Source organism: Eurytemora carolleeae, unplaced genomic scaffold (assembly GCF_000591075.1).
Source record: "Eurytemora carolleeae unplaced genomic scaffold, Eaff_2.0 scaffold68, whole genome shotgun sequence".
In the NCBI taxonomy this organism is placed as follows: domain Eukaryota; kingdom Metazoa; phylum Arthropoda; class Copepoda; order Calanoida; family Temoridae; genus Eurytemora; species Eurytemora carolleeae.
The window spans coordinates 237,062-255,067 of record NW_019396093.1 but is presented as its reverse complement, the minus strand read 5'-3'; the positions used below and the strand labels follow the sequence as shown (position 1 = coordinate 255,067).

General features: G+C 31.6%; 1 protein-coding gene across 3 annotated transcripts in view; it reads right to left on the bottom strand.

The window, feature by feature from the left end:
- The window catches only part of LOC111694716 (serine/threonine-protein kinase BRSK2), a 70,468-nt gene that overhangs the window by 17,731 nt on the left and 34,731 nt on the right, over nucleotides 1–18,006 (bottom strand). For all 3 annotated transcript variants that reach the window (XM_023463704.1, XM_023463705.1, XM_023463706.1), the window contains exons 2-10: nucleotides 11,231–11,325; nucleotides 11,026–11,111; nucleotides 10,198–10,338; nucleotides 9,939–9,993; nucleotides 8,016–8,111; nucleotides 6,910–7,026; nucleotides 5,546–5,644; nucleotides 1,892–2,026; nucleotides 1,021–1,096 (exon numbers count right to left, since the gene is read on the bottom strand). In XM_023463704.1, coding sequence (XP_023319472.1) covers nucleotides 1,021–1,096; nucleotides 1,892–2,026; nucleotides 5,546–5,644; nucleotides 6,910–7,026; nucleotides 8,016–8,111; nucleotides 9,939–9,993; nucleotides 10,198–10,338; nucleotides 11,026–11,111; nucleotides 11,231–11,325 — 900 coding nt within the window. The remainder of the gene's footprint in view (nucleotides 1–1,020; nucleotides 1,097–1,891; nucleotides 2,027–5,545; nucleotides 5,645–6,909; nucleotides 7,027–8,015; nucleotides 8,112–9,938; nucleotides 9,994–10,197; nucleotides 10,339–11,025; nucleotides 11,112–11,230; nucleotides 11,326–18,006) is intronic.

Here is an 18,006-nt window from a genome sequence, read left to right as displayed (position 1 = left end):
AAAACTTTCTCTTTATCGAGAAGGTTCAAGCATTTTTAAATTTAATTATAAAATAAATAAATATAATCTGAAAAGGCGAAACCTTCGAGACATAGAGAAAATTCAAGTCCAAAAACGTTATATCACGTCGTGCCAAAATAATAGTATTATAGGTAATTTTATGAAACGTTTGTGTATTTGTCTTTTTTCTGTTTCTAGATCAAAGAAGCTTTGAAACAAAGCAGAAGTCAAAATTTAAAGTTGATTTCAATTCTATTTTTATTTCAATTGAAACAAGTATTTTGGAAATATCCAAAATTTTTTGGAGAAAATCCGGGAACCAATCAAAACTTTATAGCACAAGTGCTATTTTGTATAGATAATTTAACATTATAGCACGATGAATACTTTATAGCACGTTCATTGTAAAATTTACAATGAAGTAAGTAATAATGATAAAGTACACTATAGTTTCATAAAATATTTTTTTCCCATTGAAATGAAAATAAAATTGAAATCAACTTTATTTCAAAGGAATTGAGTTTTTGCCACAAACTCTGATTTTCTGATCTCTATATCTTTGTAACCCAATGCCGTAGACCTTAGATATTTCAAACTATTAATACTTATAGATAAAATAATCTAAGTTTGAAATATCGAAGGTTTGCACCATAAGGTTGCAAAGATATTTTGTTTGTGGCAAAAATTCAATTCTATTTTCTAATCTTTGCAACCTGACGATTTAAACCTTTGATATTTTAACTTAAACAATAAGATTTGGTAGATTTCATATTTTAAGTTTAAAAGTTCTACGACATCAGGTTGCAACGATAATAGAAAATTAGATCATGAATAGTAGTATCAGTTCCTTTACAATTTTTGAATTCAAACGGATTAAATTCGAAAATAAAAGTTTGAAAAATTCTTATTTTATAAAAGTTTCTAAAACAACAACAAGACGATTTTGATGATTTTGCAAGGTTGCTGCAGTATATGGTTTCAAAGTATTTTAGTTTTTTCAAATAAGTTTTCCTTATATACCTGTATTATGTAACGGTTTGAGCAACTCCATTTTTAATTTTTGTCGATCCTTAAAACATCCCAAGCTGTTCATTGCCTAAAACATTAAACGTTCAGTTAAAAAAATTTATGTAATATTAAATATTAAACATTACAAAAATGTAGAAATATTTACTAAAGCATGAACAAATAATTCTGTTTTTTAGGGAATCGAAAAAAAATTAAATAGAACAGAAATTGGGAAACCCAATTATATTCATTTTAAACCCTTAAACGCTTTATGTGATCATGAAATAATAAAATATATGTTTTAAAGTTTAAAATTGAATATTTTCAATTGTGTTATCTTATCCTACAATAGTTTTTTTACTAAATATTTATACTTTTCGTTTCATGTTAAATGTTTACAATTGTGTATTTTAAGTAGGGTAATAAAAAAATAACATCACGGAACTAATTATTCCGTGTTAGTTTACGATGTATATGCGTTTGCATATTTCATTTAAAACTACATTTTTTAAGAACATTAAGAAAATCGCATGTTACAGAAACACATAAAAAGACATGATAATTTGTAATATGAGGAAGAATATAGCATGTTACAGAACTACATTTTGAAATATGATAATTTGTAAAAAATAAATCGCGAAAAAAAAATTTAGTTGCATAAAATGAATCGAAAATGCTTATAAAAAACATTCCGAATATTCTAAACATTATATTTAAGACGATATTTTTGAAGATTATGAAGAAGAATATCGCATGTTCCAGAAACACATTTTAAACCATGATAGTTTGTACGAAACAAATCGTCAAAAACTCTTTTCAGTCCTACAAAAGTGATTTACAAAAATTAGAAAAACGAGGGAAGGAGACTACGCTATAAACTTACCTGTAGCACATCCAGATCAATTTGATCCTCTGAAGGAATAATATGAGTTTGAACAACTTCCATCATAGGATCTTCTAGATCCAGTTCACCCTTACCCCCAGCTATCACCCAGGGGTGACGGTTAACCTCCTTCAGCTAAACAAACAAATATCAACTAAAGAAACATCAACATTTTACTATACAGTTAGAACCAGAAAACTCTGGAAGAGGAAGACAACTTTAGGCTCAAGTTATTACTTTAAATAGTCCAATTGTTCAGTGTAAACAGGTCCATTTTGCTTAACAAGTGAGCTAACATGTTACCAGCAAAACATATTGACTTTGTAACAACATCAAATACACTAAAGTATGCTACAGGGTGTCCCAATAAACATGGGGATTCAGTGACGAATTCGATATCGTCTTTTTAAATAATTCTTTGATTTAGTATAGTGATACCTACTGAGAAAGCTGTAATCTGTAAAAGTTTCGTCTGCTATGTTCACATTTTGTTTGTTTATGTTTTGACTGCATACGGTTGCACTTAGTAAAACAAAAAAATTGCAGTATACAGAGTAAACTTGTCCGTCTTCACTGTTCATCTTGCGGAGACATTATAGACAAATCTTTGCCGTCTTTTTACCCTTTTCATAAAAAAAAACTCTAGCAGACATAATAATATTATGGCTTTTGAAATTAGGTATTACAATGCTAGTTCATAACAACGACGATATTCAATTCGTCACTGAATTCCAATGTTTTTTGGGACACCCTGTAGTATACAATTTTCTGGTTCTTTCTGTAATTTTCTAATTCTTATATCTTCGCAGCCTGATGTCTTGGACCATTGATATAAATTCTGCTATGCTTAAGGAAACAAAAACAAAATTATCTATAGTGTATAATACATCCATAGATACACCATCAGGTTGTGAAGGATTTTAAAATCAGAATTTAAGGCGAGTAATAAGTTTCTTTTTAAACACCATGTTTTTCCTTGCTTTTGAAAAATTCTTTGTATCGTTTCTGAATAAATGTTTTTTATAATGTTTCTTTTATATATCGTATATAACTCTATTATACATAGTTTTCTTAACTGTCTTTATATCGAACATAAAACTATTTAATCACAAGGACTGAACACACCAGAGGCGACTTATCGGGGGAAATGGGGACGTGCCCCCCCCCCCTAGAAAATTTAGTTGTCCAAGAAGAGATTGCAAGCAGGGAGAGCAGGCACGTTCAAGTTCTTTAAGTTTGATTTTTAAGAATAGATTCTAAACAAATTGTTCCTGCGGTGCCACTTTTTCATTCAAAAGGAAGATTTTTTTTTATAATGATATAAATCAAAATCTTGCTAAAACACTTTCCACCTATAACACCAAGCTGGTCATGGTTTTGACATAAAATTTACTGAAGTCCCTGTAAAAAATTTGTAGGGGGGGAATATTATGCCAGGTAGGAGGAAATCGGTGCCCTTCGTGCGCAACTATTAAATTATTTCTCCCCCCCCCCAGCCCCCCTTTGAAAATATCAGAAGCCATCCTGAAACGCACTCGCCACAAACTCTTTTATTTAAATCCTTGTACCTTTCAGCCTGATGTCGACGACATTTTATATTGAAAATTATGAATTCGACTAGATAAAATAATCTAATTTTGTAATATCATAGGTTCCTATCGTTCGTATAAAACTGTCTTTAATTAACTAAAAGATCAAGTAAAATTTCATTTTCTTTTCAGAAAGTTTTGAAAGAAAAATATAAATTTTAGTCAGAAAATATTTGAATTGGATTGATATTCCATTCAACCGATATTTCTTATTCGAATACATATAGCTGAACCAATCTTATTTATGATCTAACATACATAATGCATAAAGCCACGACTAGAGATCTTGTGGTGGTGGTGGGGGGATCTTTTGTTAATCTGCAAATCAAATTAATTTAATCTTTAATCGTATTCCAGGCACATGGTAATCTTATTTGTATCTTCAAATCAAAAGTGTCCATAGTGGATATCGAGATCAAGCGATGGGGTCAGAGGTGTAGAACAGTTCTGAGCTAATAAGGTCAATTTTAAAGCTTTTTACTAAAATATGACACATATAGCAAACCATTTAACATTGTCTGGAAGATATTTGAGACGATTTCTTTATTGGCAATTTTGTTGGGCTATATAAGAAAGTCACAGAAAAAAAAAGTTCCGGAAAAAACCTGGAAATAAAAAAATTGGTAAAAAGTCCCAATTTTCTGGAGTCCTCGGACAAAATATCACTAAAAAATAAAGTCCTGAGTTTTAGATTCCATTGGACTTTTTTTCCTAAAATAATATGGGGCTGCCAATAAAGTCTCAGAAAATAAGACTACTGGAATTTAAGTCATAGAGAAAAAAAGACCTGTCTTGGGAACACGAGGTCAAGTCTTAGACGTTTTCATAAAACGGACTTTTCTTCTATGCATCTGCATATTGAATATATACCCAGGGGGGTTTTAATATCAAGTCCCTTTTTTCATGGTTGTAAACATCTTTTGTTTACATTCATTTTCCACTTTAAAAGAACTTTTTTCCGGGGACAATTTTATCATATTGTAACTAGGGATGTTAACGTTTTCACAACGATCGTTTAATAAAAATCGTTGTTTCTTTAACGATCGTTAAGGACGACCCTTCGTTAACGATCGTTAACGACGAACCTTCGTTAACGATCGCTAACGAAAAGAGGAAACCGACCTGAAGGGCATCTGTTCTTATGATTGAGTAGTATTTAAGAAAATATGAAGAAGTTTTGGCTCCCCCCACAACTTTTTAACTTTATATAAGACGACATTCCAAAACGTTGTCTGTCATTTTTTTCAAAAACGATCGTTTTTCGAAAAACGAGTGTTTTTATAAAGTTCGTCGTTTCGTTAATTCGACAACCCTTCGTTAACGATCGTTAACGACGACCCTTTGTTAACGATCGTTAACATAATTGTCAATAAATTTTTTTTTTTTCAAAAACGATCGTTTTTCGTTTTCTTAAAATTAAAAACGAAACTAAAAACGTTCGTTTACCGATCGTTTTCAAAAACAATTAACAACCCTAATTGGAACCAGAAAAAAGTCATAGAAAATAAAGTCTCACAATTGTAAGACTTCATTTCCAGAGACTTTTTATCTCAAGAACTTTTTTTGATAAATCTGTAACTGTAATATGTATGCATCATCAATAAACATTTAGATCTTAAGAAAAAATGCTCTTCAAATCAACAAATGAGAAATAACCCTGAAACGGTTTGGTATTGAGACAACTGTTGTAAGCTGTAGATCAAAAATATTTGGCGCGTTTTTTGGCTCGGATGTTTGGAGGAAACTCATCAGTTGTTATTTGTACCAGTATGTATGGTATCGCCAAAAAGTGGTATAATTAATTTTTACTGAAAACAACTGTGGATCTACATTATATCACACAGATCCAGACTGCTATGAAAAATTGCATCAATTTTTGAGACAAAATCGATGTCGGACCCGTAACTTGCGTCTTGGATTTTAAGTGTACCTCACAAACTCACTTATATTTTTTTGTAGCCCTGGACTTGTAAGTTTTAGAATTGGATGCGCTTGCAGTAATTAGGAAGTAATTGCAAGTTCATCAGAGCTTGAAACCTTTGGATCATTGTGAAGGTTGACTTACCGTCAGTCTTTTATCAGGAGATACTTCAATCATCCCTCGCAGTAAATTCTGACATTCAGGAGGAACAAAATGTGGTATATGGAAGACGCCACGTTTAACCTGAACAAAATGGGGTATATGGAAGACGCCACTTTTAACTTGAACAAAATGTGGTAAATGGAAGACGCCACGTTTAACTTGAACAAAATGTGGTATTTGGAAGACGCCACGTTTAACTTGAAAAAAATGTGGTATTTGGAAGACGTCACGTTTAACCTGAACAAAATGTGGTATTTGGAAGACGTCACGTTTAACTTGAACAAAATGTGGTAAATGGAAGACGCCACGTTTAACTTGAACAAAATGTGGTAAATGGAAGACGCCACGCTTAACTTGGACAAAATGTGGTATATGGAAGACACAACGCTTAATCTAAACAAATTTTGGTAAATGGAAGACGCCAAGTTTAACCTGAACAAAATGTGGTATATGAAAGACGCCACGTTTAACTTGAACAAAATGTGGTATATGGAAGAAGCCACGTTTAACTTGAACAAAATGTGGTCTATGGAAGAAGCCACGTTTAACTTGAACAAAATGGGGTATATGGAAGACGCCACGTTTAACTTGAACAAAATGTGGTATATGGAAGACGCCACGTTTAACCTGAACAAAATGTGGTATATGGAAGAAGCCACGTTTAACTTGAACAAAATGTGGTATATGGAAGAAGCCACGTTTAACTTGAACAAAATGGGGTATATGGAAGACGCCACGTTTAACTTGAACAAAATGTGGTATTTGGAAGACGCCACGTTTAACTTGAACAAAATGTGGTAAATGGAAGACGCCACGTTTAACTTGAACAAAATGTGGTATATGGAAGACACAAAGCTTGACCTAAACAAAGTGGTCGATAGAATATGCCACCCTTAACCTGGACAAAATGTCTTAATCAAGGACACCACGCTTAACCTAAACAAAGTGTGGTATATGGAAGACGTGATTCTTAACCTGAATGAATTTTGTCGTATGGAAAACAAATTGTTTTATTTGAAAGATACCAGACTTTTAATAGCTAATTAATTGTGGTTTTCTTATGTTGCCATATTGAATAATTATTTTATTATTCTTTATCGTTTATGATTACAAATTGTGAAGAGAGCTAGTTGCTATGTAGATTCTTTATCGTTTATGATTACAAATTGTGAAGAGAGCTAGTTGCTATGTAGATTCATTATCGTTTATGATTACAAATTGTAAAGAAAGCTAGTTGCTATGCAGATTCTTTATCGTTCATGATTACAAATTGTGAAGAGAGCTAGTTGCTATGCAGATTTGTAAATTGTGAAATCAAATGATTGTGTACTTCACACTCATTGTACCTTCTCTAGTAGTTGGCGAAGGTTATCATCATCAAATGGAAGAGCTCCAACTAAAAGAGCGTAAAGGATAACTCCGCAAGACCAAACATCTGCCCGAGTCCCGTCATATTTCTCGCCCTAATATTAATATAATTTAAAAAGATTTAAGGAAGTGTTCAAGGGTTTTTTTTCGTACTGTATTAGAAATTAATTGAGTCTTTGCCACAAGCTCATATTTTCCAATTTATATATTATTGCAGCCTGATTGTATAAACCTTAAGTATTTCAAACTTAGAGTGTTTGATCTAACAGAATTCATAGTTTTAAACATCTAAGGTCTACGACATTTGGTTGCAAGGACAGGGACAGAAAAATATGAGTTTGTGACAAAGACTCAATTCTTTTTATATGATGTTATGATATTTGTGATTGGAACATTATTTTGCCTGTCGTAAATCGCGACCCATCCCATTTATGTTTGAAGTAAATGTCAATATTTAGGATATTTCAGTCACGAAATTTAAAGAATAAATTTAAACATTGCATGAAACCCAAGTTTGAGAAGTAAGAAAAGGGTTAGCGGTTTAATGCTTTCTTCATCTCAAACTTTTATACTATCTTTTTCATACATGGGTTAACCAGTATAAACATGAAACTACAGTGACGATTTTAAGCTTTTTCAATCGTCAAGACAATCGTTTGTATTTTGTATTCTCAGAACATTAAACTAAACATGTTCTTTTCTCCTAATTTTGGGATTTTTTAAAGTGTGGACTGTCTGATTCGTTTCTACAAAAATGGGATTTTAAGAATTTTCTCCAAGATTCAACTTTGAAATCTATTATTTTTTTTATTATTTAAGGACCTCAGATTGCATCAAAGAAAGCGTAGGAGGTGTTTAATCTTTTTTTTTGTACATACTCTCACAACTTTAGACAAGTTTTTGAATAACGAAAAATATTGGATCAAATTTTAAAAAAAAAAACAATACTAAATAGAAAATTTAGTAATTAACTATCCTTTAACACCTCTCAAAATAAGTGAACAATTCTTCAGGAATTAAAACAAAGTCAATAGAATTAAATATAAGCAAAGTTAAAATAACCGCGTAATCGCACGACTCTTACTCGAATAACTTCTGGGCAAGCGTAGTGCGGAGAACCGCAAGATGTCTCCAACATCGACCCACGTGGTTGAAGACTGGCCATTCCAAAATCTGCAACCTATGTACAATTGAAATAGTTATCTTTGTGATAACTTGATTTTGTTCATCTTTTTATATTATTTTCATTGTGTTTTTAAATGTTTTTTTTTCAATGAATATAAATAAGTGATATGTGCAAGTTAAAAAGACATGCGAAAGATATCTTGCTAATAAAAATTTAGTATAAAAATGAACGTCAAAATTAATAACATTGTTTTAAAAAGCTCTACTAGACGAGAGGGTGGAAGGTCATGGAGAAAACCGTGTTATTGTAGAATAGTGTACAAGGTGTCCCAATAAACATGGGAATTCAGTGACGAATTCGATATCGTCTTTTCAAATATTTCTTTGATTTAGTATAGTGATACCTACTGAGAAAGCTGTAATCTGTAAGAGTTTCGTCTGCTATGTTCACATTTTGTTTGTTTATGTTTTGACTGCATACGGTTGTACTTAGTAAAACAAGAAAATTACAGTATGCAAACAGAGTAAACTTGTCCGTCTTCACTATTCATCTTGCGGAAACATTATAGACACATCTTTACAGTCTTGTCTTTTACGGCCTTTTCATAAAATAAATTCTGGCAGACATAATATTATTTTGGCCGTTGAAATTAGGTATTACAATGCTAATTCCTAACAAAGACAATATCGAATTCGTCACTGAATTCCCATGTTTTTTGGGACACCCTGAATTGTATCTGTATGAATTTAGGTCCACACAGGAACAGGTCGAAAACAACTTCCAAGTTGTAAACAACAATAACAAAGATATCAATTGCTAATAAAAATATAGTATAAAAATGGACGTCAAAATTAATAACATTTTTTTTTAAAAGCTCTACTAGACGAGAGGGTGGAAGGTCATGGAGAAAACTATGTTATTGTAAAATAGTGTATTGTATCTGTATGGTTTTAGGACCACACAGGAACAGGTCGAAAACAACTTCCAAGTTGTAAACAACAATAACAAAGATTTGGCGTAGAGAGGGATGAGGGGAGGAAGGCCAACTACAACAATTTATCGTCCGAGCCGCATTCTCGGCATTTTCTCGTCCGAGTCACCTCCGAATACTCGTCCTTTGACTGTTATGTGTTTTAAAATTTCAAATTCTTGAAGATAAACTATTTTTTTTTTATCTGGCCACGTTAGAGCATAAAATATGGATAGACTAAAGTATTGCAATGATTACATCATGTTATTATCTTCAAACCCATTAGAATGTCAAACTTTATTTAGGTAAAACTTAAATCTCGTCTGCCTCCGTAATGGCTAACCTTCGGGATATAAAATAAATAGCAAAATATTTGGCATACCTCTGCCTATCATTTTCCCCGTGAAACTACCTTGAAAAGTTCTATGGTTTTCATTATAATTCACAAAATAAGATTGAAGTTCTATAAACTTGGAATCATTTACGGTATTCTACACCAGGATTATCTGAAAATGCATGTAAAAATGTGATCATTTTTAAAGACTAGAAAACTTTAAATCAATTGAATTTTTTTTTCCGATTTACAAAAATTCAATATTTCATTTATGCCCTAACGTGGCCCGATTCTTAAAAAGTAATTTTATCTTGGAGGATTAGACACTTTAAAAAAAATAATATTGGAAGGACGAGGATTTCGTGTTGGCTCGGAAGAGAAAATGAGGAAAATGTGGCTCGGACGATAAATTATTGTGGTTGGCCTTCCTCCCCTCGAGGGATCGACTTGACGTTGTATAACTCTCCTTTTTTTTAAATCCTGTATGAGATAATATGCGAGTATTAGTAAGATACAAAAACTAGGAACAGACATTTCTTAAATTTTTCGTGTTGTCAAAAAAGGATAAACTGTTAACCTTTATATTGTTTTTATCATCAAGCAGTAGATTTTCTGGTTTCAGATCCCTGTGACTAAATATAAATTAAATTATTTTTTATATTAAAGTAGATGTATCATAGCTCCAAATATTGAAGAGTTATTAAGAAGAAAAAAACGTTTTTAACTTCTATGAATGTTCATTCAAAACAAAAATTAATTTAAAAGTACTTTTAACATGTTTAGAAAACTTTCATGCATTTTTGGTTTAAAAATTTTGAAATAATTTTAAATCTTACCATATTGAATGACTGTGACAGAAGTCAAGTGCTGAAATAATTTGACGGAAAAATCGTCGAGCTTCCTTCGGGGTCAACCTACCCTTCTTCACCAGGTAGTCAAACAGTTCTCCTCCAGATACATGCTCCAGTACAAGGTACCTAGTACATACAGTACATATATAGTTCACCTCCAGATACATGCTCCAGTACAAGGTACCTAGTACATACAGTACATATATAGTTCACCTCCAGATACATGCTCCAGTACAAGGTACCTAGTACATACAGTACATATATAGTTCACCTCCAGATACATGCTCCAGTACAAGGTACCTAGTGCATACAGTACATATATGGTTATATATTTTTATATATATAAAGTAGTAATCTCTTTTTGTTTCTTTGGTTGTGTTAGTTTGTTTTATGTCCGATCATAACTCATGAACCCTTGGACCGATTTGCTTCAAAATTTGATTTGTGAACTCAGAGAACCACGAGAATCTTCTCAGCTTTGTTTTAAAATTCTAAGTGTATTTAATATACATGTATATACTTTGCTTGTCTATCTATCCGTTTGCATGAAAAAAACGAAGAAAAATTACCGCTTGAAAAGCAAGATTTAAACGCTAAATTTTTTGCTAAAATTGTATTTCGATGGGTGAAAATAGTTTGTAAGACAAATGGTCGACTCATTTTTAAAGATGAAGAATTTTAGACTTTCCTCACCGAAAAACTATGGCCTTTAAACCTTTTATCAGAGAAAAGTGATTATTTTAATTTTTACAAATTTTTATTTATATCGTTTTTGAGTTTTAAATAATTTTTAAGAAATTTTGTTGTACTTACAAGTATTTTCTGTTCTCGTAAACATCGTAGAGACCGAGAACATTCTGATGTTCTATTAGTTTCATGATTGCTATTTCACGCTCAACCTTCACCAATCAATCAATCAGATATTATTATTATTAATATTATTGTTATTATATTCTAACTGAATTCTATGCTAATATGATGCGTAACATTACAAAATTTACATAGTTTGATAGATTTCCTTAAGAAGAACGCTTTCACTAAGTTTCTCTTTGTTGACTATTTTTATTGCAACCTTCTTCCCTAGGACACAGTGGGTTCCCAGCTTCACTAAACCTGAAATAAATGAATGTATTTTAATAAGTTAAAAAAATATCTCAAAAATGTATCCAGAAATATTTGATAGTAAAACGACGCACCTAAGATAAAAATCTTGTATGTTCTCAATGCTCAATGCTCTAGTTGAAGAGCTATAGAGAAGAATATGTGATTTCTCATACTTGGACTTTAAATAAAACTAGATAATCTACGAGGTCACAAAGTCGTACTAGCAATGTCGCATAAATTTGACCTTTTTCCTTCTATCTTGTTATTTTTATATTCTTATTACACGAAAAAATACTTAAGGTTTGTTTGTTTTTTAACGTATTTGTTTTATTATTTAAGTTTTGTTAAAAAATGCTCGTAAACCAATTTTTTTGGTTTTAGGTGATAGAGAGGGGGAGGGGGGTGGATGGTGGGGAGGGGGTAAAAGGAAAAATCAGAAAAAGATGAGATAAATTCAATCCCGGAGAAGCTGTGTACAGTAGTAAATATGTTAAAACTAGCTGAAGTACCCGACGTTGCCCGTAACAATTTAAAAACCCTTTGAAAAAATCCGAATTGTGAAGAAGATACCCCCGGGGGGGGGGGGGTTTCCTCAAAAAAATCAGTCAATTTGTTCCAACCGTTTGTTTGTCTGTCCGTTTGAATCCAATAAACGTCAAAACGACTGAACCGATTAGACCCAAATTTTGTGCTGGACCTTACATGATCCTAGGAAAGGTTTATGGAACATCAAAATTGGAAAAAATATTCCTGGAAAATATTTGCAATTTTTGGTTTGAAAATACGCAAATTCGAAAAAAATCCACTAATATTTAAAAATAATTTAAAATGGCCGACATTTAGAGCAACAGTTAATGGGGGTGCGAAGCTCCCTAAAATCCTAGTTATTTAGATTATTTCACCGAACTTTTATAATACGAATCCCCAAGTCAAGCTTTCTGGGATATATATAAATGTCTTTTAAATGGTTTTCTGCTCCATGGATACTTTTAAATTCTAATTTATTTCTTCAATATTTTTAAAACCATAGATATGTCGAGATAAAATGTTTCTCCATTTTTATTTATGTTTATGATTATCATTTTAACTATTTTTCTTATTCATATTGTAGATAATATATATATATATGTACAATACTTAAATCTAAAATTATGAATTTGGAATTTGCAAATTCGTTTGAATTTCCCATGACAGGATGGAGTATTTATTTTGCAAAAAAAATATTAACTTCTCAAGATTTACCTGTATACTTCTTCTTATAAACTTTATTTAGCATATGATTGAAAAATATGAACAAATTGTACGAAATTATTTTTAAAAAATTATAATACAATTATAAATGAGAATTGCATACTTGTACAGGTTACATTTTTTGTCTTTTCCCAAAAGTTATTTTCATTGTACTGAGCAAAAAAGTTTTATTTATTTTTGTGACAAAAAATCGTGCTTTTTTGAAATTCTTAATTCTTATTCAACTTTAAATTTCACTTATTTGAAGAAAAAAATTATTTGATCTGTTTCATTATTTTTACGTCATTAAAAAAAAATGTATCACTAAAAATCTGAACAATTCCTTTTTTTGCATTGAATGTGAATTTAATTTTGAACAGAGACCAGGAGGTTATGCAACAAGAAATACTTCATTTATTAGGTTTAAACTATAGGTAAGTTTACTAAAGAGGTGATCCATGGGCGTAAAAGGAATTTGTTAAGGGGGGCTAACATTTTTTTCTTTCCAGTCTATCGGGGCGTGAAAACCCCTCATTGAGTTTACTGATCCAGGAGGGGATGAGCCTCCAAAGCCCCCCCCCCCCTCTCCTGTGTACTCCTCTGAGTGTGAACCATTAAAACTGCAGAATATGATTTATGGTTAATACGATTTTTAGACTTAAGTTATGATTTGAATAGTACAAGACACAAAAACACAGTAAGTGTGGATTTATTAGGTTTAAACTATAGATTTACTATAGGCTTAAAAACTATAGGTTTACTATAGGCAGGTTTATTAGGTTAAAATATAGACTTATTAGGTTTAAACTAAAGGTTTATTAGATTTAAATTTAATGTTCATTAGGTTTAAGCAATGAATACGTTTAATAGGTTAGAACTATATGTTTACTAGGTTTTGAACTATAGGCTTTATAGGTTTAAACTGTAATTTCATTAGGTTTAAACTATAGGTTTTTTAGGTTTATTCTATAGGTTTTATAAGTTTAAACTATAAGTTCATTGGATTTACACTATAGGTTTATAGGTTTAAACTGTAAGTTCATCAGATTTAAAATACAGGGATAATAAAATTAAACTGTAGGTGTATTAGGTTTAAACTATACGATTTGCAGGTTAACTACTTACAGGTTTATTAGGTTTGGACTATATATATTTATATATATATATATATATTCTATTGAATTATATTTATTTCAAAGATGTTTTGTATGTCTTTTGTCTATTTTTTTAAACAACTGATTAAAGCAAATTCATTATTACAATTAGAACCATGAATTCCAAATTCTCTAATGGATTCAGAAAAAAACATACATTCTTTTTTTTTCTTCAGACCACAAGGATCTAACCGACGTCGGACCATAACTTCAGCAAACTCCACAGTCCCGACATTCATGAAGGATATCTACCTATCCCTGCTGAACGATGCAGGGGACCAGGGAGAAATAAAAAATTTAACTTTTCAAAACCTTGACTCCTTGCAGGGAAGCCAGTTTCAACTTCAAGATAAAAATATACAGGTAAATATTTTTGAAATTTTAGATTTAATATGTGATATTTTCAACTTTAATGGTAAAATACATAGTTTTAAGTTTCAAATTTTAATTACCCAGAATTTGATTTCTCAATTACCAAAGGAGTTTAATAATTTAATGGCTGGTTCCATTTCATTCATATATTTGATAATTTAATTTAATAAAGCTTAGATTAAAATTAATGTAGATCAATATACAAATAATATTATTAACACAATTTTATCAGGCAATTAACGAAAGTGATATCATTATGAGCTTTGTTAATTACGGCCACCAAGAAGATTTTGAGGTGACACGAAGATTTTGGTTTGATGTCTCAGAAGTGCCGCTGGGAGACACCATCTTGGATTGCGAATTGCGGATTTACAAAGAGCCGCAAAGCGGCAATGCCGCGTACACAGTTGGAGTGTACCAGCTGATGGATGGAACTACGGGAGAAGACGATCTCTTAGACTCTGTAAAAGTAACGCTAGACCAGGAAGGGTGGATTGTGCTAGATGTTGCAAAAGCTTTGAACTTCTGGCAAAACTTTCCCAAGCATAATCTAGGACTTCTGCTTCAAGTTAAGTCAGTGGATGGAAGGGAGAGCCTAGCACCCCACGATCTTGGTCTTAGAGGTGATTGCTATTAAAAATTAAAAACTATAATAAAAAATTTAATTTTTATTTTGAAAATATAATGATAACTTTTGTTACCAAATATTTTTTTTATTCAGGAGACACGGTAACCCAGTCCCCTCATGAATCATTTATGGTCGCTTTCATCAAGGATAGAAGGAAGAAAATAATTAACCATTTATTTTTATTTCACGAATAAAATCATTTTTTACGATCTGAAAAATTATTGCGAACTCTGGAATAAAAGCATCAATTTTTATGATTATTGCATAGTTTCATTTTCGCATAATCTGGAATTTGAATATCTTTATTACGAGAATTATACTTTATAGCTACTTCTTCAAGGTTTTTTACTGCAAGAAAGATTTAATCCTAAACAAAGCTTATCTTTAACAAAGTTTAGATGTATCTTTTTTATCAGTGCAGTATTTGTCAAAAAACGTCTTATTTTCTATTGATGTGAAAATTTGCAAAAAGACTGATAATTTTTTTTAACTTTAATTATGGTGTTTTAATAAAATGTTCTTTTAACTGTTATCAATTCGTGCGATTTTCTTGTCTTATCTCCAAATATTAACAACTTATTGAATTATTTTTCTTAATGGACAGGGGCGGCGACATTTCTCCCAGCCGGTCAAAGAGATCAGCTGATGTCACAAAACGGAGTTCAAGTCGAAGACGACAGAAGCAGTATTCTTACTTGGAACAGGACTTTAGCTACGATAACGTGTATGGGCGCGACTATTTTGATTATTACGGAGGAAAATCAAGAAGACGGGGTTGTCAAAAACGAACGTTATTAGGGATCTAGGATGGGAGGATTGGATAATAGCTCCGGATGGTTACGCTGCATTCTACTGTCATGGCGAATGTTCCTTCCCTTTAAACACCCACATGAACGCGACCAATCACGCCATTGTGCAGACCCTGGTGCATCTAATGAACCCCTACGGTGGGGTCCCTAAACCCTGTTGTGCTCCGACTAAACTTAGCGGAATCTCTGTTTTATATTTTGACGAGAGTTCGAATGTGATATTAAAGAAATATCAGAATATGGTTGTCAAAAGCTGTGGCTGCCATTAATTTATTGTTGACACAACTGCTTTGTAAATAAATTATTTTAAATAACTTTATCTTTAAATAAGTTTCTTCTAAACAACAGAAATATGTTGATGATTTAAATTTAATAACTTAAAATCTGCAAACCTTGAAATATGAAATAGCCATTGTATCTATATAATATACTTTGCTCGTCTGTTTGTGACCAAAAAACGTTAAAACGGCTGAACCGAACAGAAGGAATTTCACAAAAAAATTTATTTAATGCAGATTACGACAAGAAATTTCAACTTGAAGAGCATCAGTTAAAAGCTAGCTATAGCAATCTTTATTTTCCCATGGACTAAATAATGAATTTGCCAATTTATACTCCTATATATAAAAAATAGCCATGAACAAACGGATTGAACCTTTGAAATCTTCTTATCCGGCCATATTGACGAAAAATTATAAGATTGGAGACAAGGAAAAGCCAAGCGTCAGGACCTAGGATAACTTCAATTTAGGCCCTCACCCCGGACTAACCAGAATGAGACTGGGAAGCATTCGGTTTCTTTTATTTGAAATCAAACCTATTTTGATCTATAATTCAACAACCTTTAAACTTGTGGATTCGTTTATTTATACTATTTATTCAAAACGTATATGCCGACATAAAAAGTATAAAGAAAAAGCCTAAAAAATGATGTATAAGGGGTCAAATTGTGATTGGAAGCCACAGCTTTCTGAAATATTGACAGAACCGTTAAATCCACGTGCCCTGTCTCAATAGTTGATTCATAGTTTTATAATTATATGGTTAGATCGATGGGATTTCATTTTCAAAGAGTCCATATTATTTTCCATAGCATTCATATTTTATGTTCCAGCGAATCCATGAAATCATTGTTTTCAAAACAATCAAGGAAATACAGGGTGTCCCAAAAAACATGGGAATTCAGTGACGAATTCGATATCGTCTTTTCAAATAATTCTTCGATTTAGTATAGTGATACCTACTGAGAAAGCTGTAATCTGTAAGAGTTTCGTCTGCTATGTTTACATTTTGTTTGTTTATGTTTTGACTGCAACCGGTTGTACTTAGTAAAACAAGAAAATTACAGTATACAAACAGAGTAAACTTGTCCGTATTCACTGTTCATCTTGCGGAGACATTATATACACATCTTTGTAGTCTTTTACCCTTTTCATAAAATAAACTCTAGCAGACATAATAATATTATGGCTTTTGAAATTAGGTATTACAATGCTAATTCATAACAAAGACGATATCGAATTCGTCACTGAATTCCCATGTTTTTTGGGACACCCTGTATCTAAATTTATTTTTGTAATAAACAACATGAGGAGTACATTAATTTAAGAACCATAATATATTCACAACACCCTTCTACCCCATTTAAACTTGGATGATGCACTGCAGTTTGGAGATACAAATAACATTGTGTTATTTGTGTTTGTTTCGTATAAGCTAAACTTACAGAAAACATTTCAAAATAACGAACAGTTTGTTAAAGAACAGAATTTTACTGATTTAAAATCATGAACAACACTTTTTCTATTTTAAAATTGATTAAATATAAATGTGAATGGTTTATTTAACTATATATATATCAAAAACTTGTACAAAAAGGGCTGACAATTATCTTATTTCTCAGGTGGGTTAAAGTGACTAGTGGATTTATGCTGCAATGACAATAACAGAAATTTAGACGAAGATATTTTTTCGTTGTTACTTCAATCTAGATATCTAAAGGGTTGTGAATCAGGCACGTCCCACTTTTAAGACTCACTTGGAATCAAAACAAAAATTTTCCACGAAAACCGTGAAATATATGCACAAAGATCTTCTTACGTTTCGGATAAAAATTGTACGAAATTTCGATATAATTTCGCATTGATGCGCAGAATCTATTTACGCAAATTCGCAAGAAAATCTTGGTTTTTGCGTATTTCGTTGTTTCCTGCTATTCCTAATAATAATTTGATTATTGTTCACATGAATAAAATACAGCAGCTATGAAAGAATTCACCACATTGTACAAAAAAATCCAATTTTCGTTCGTTATTTTCGAAAGCTATAAGCATGTATTCATGCGCAAAATTATGGAAAATTTATGACTAATTCTTTATTCTTGCGTAATTTCTTGCAAAAATGATTTTTTTCGAATGAATGCGCAATTTTGTGCAAAACTGGTTATGAATTGATACAGAATTGATGCGAAATATCGTGCAAAAAAAATCATTTCGTG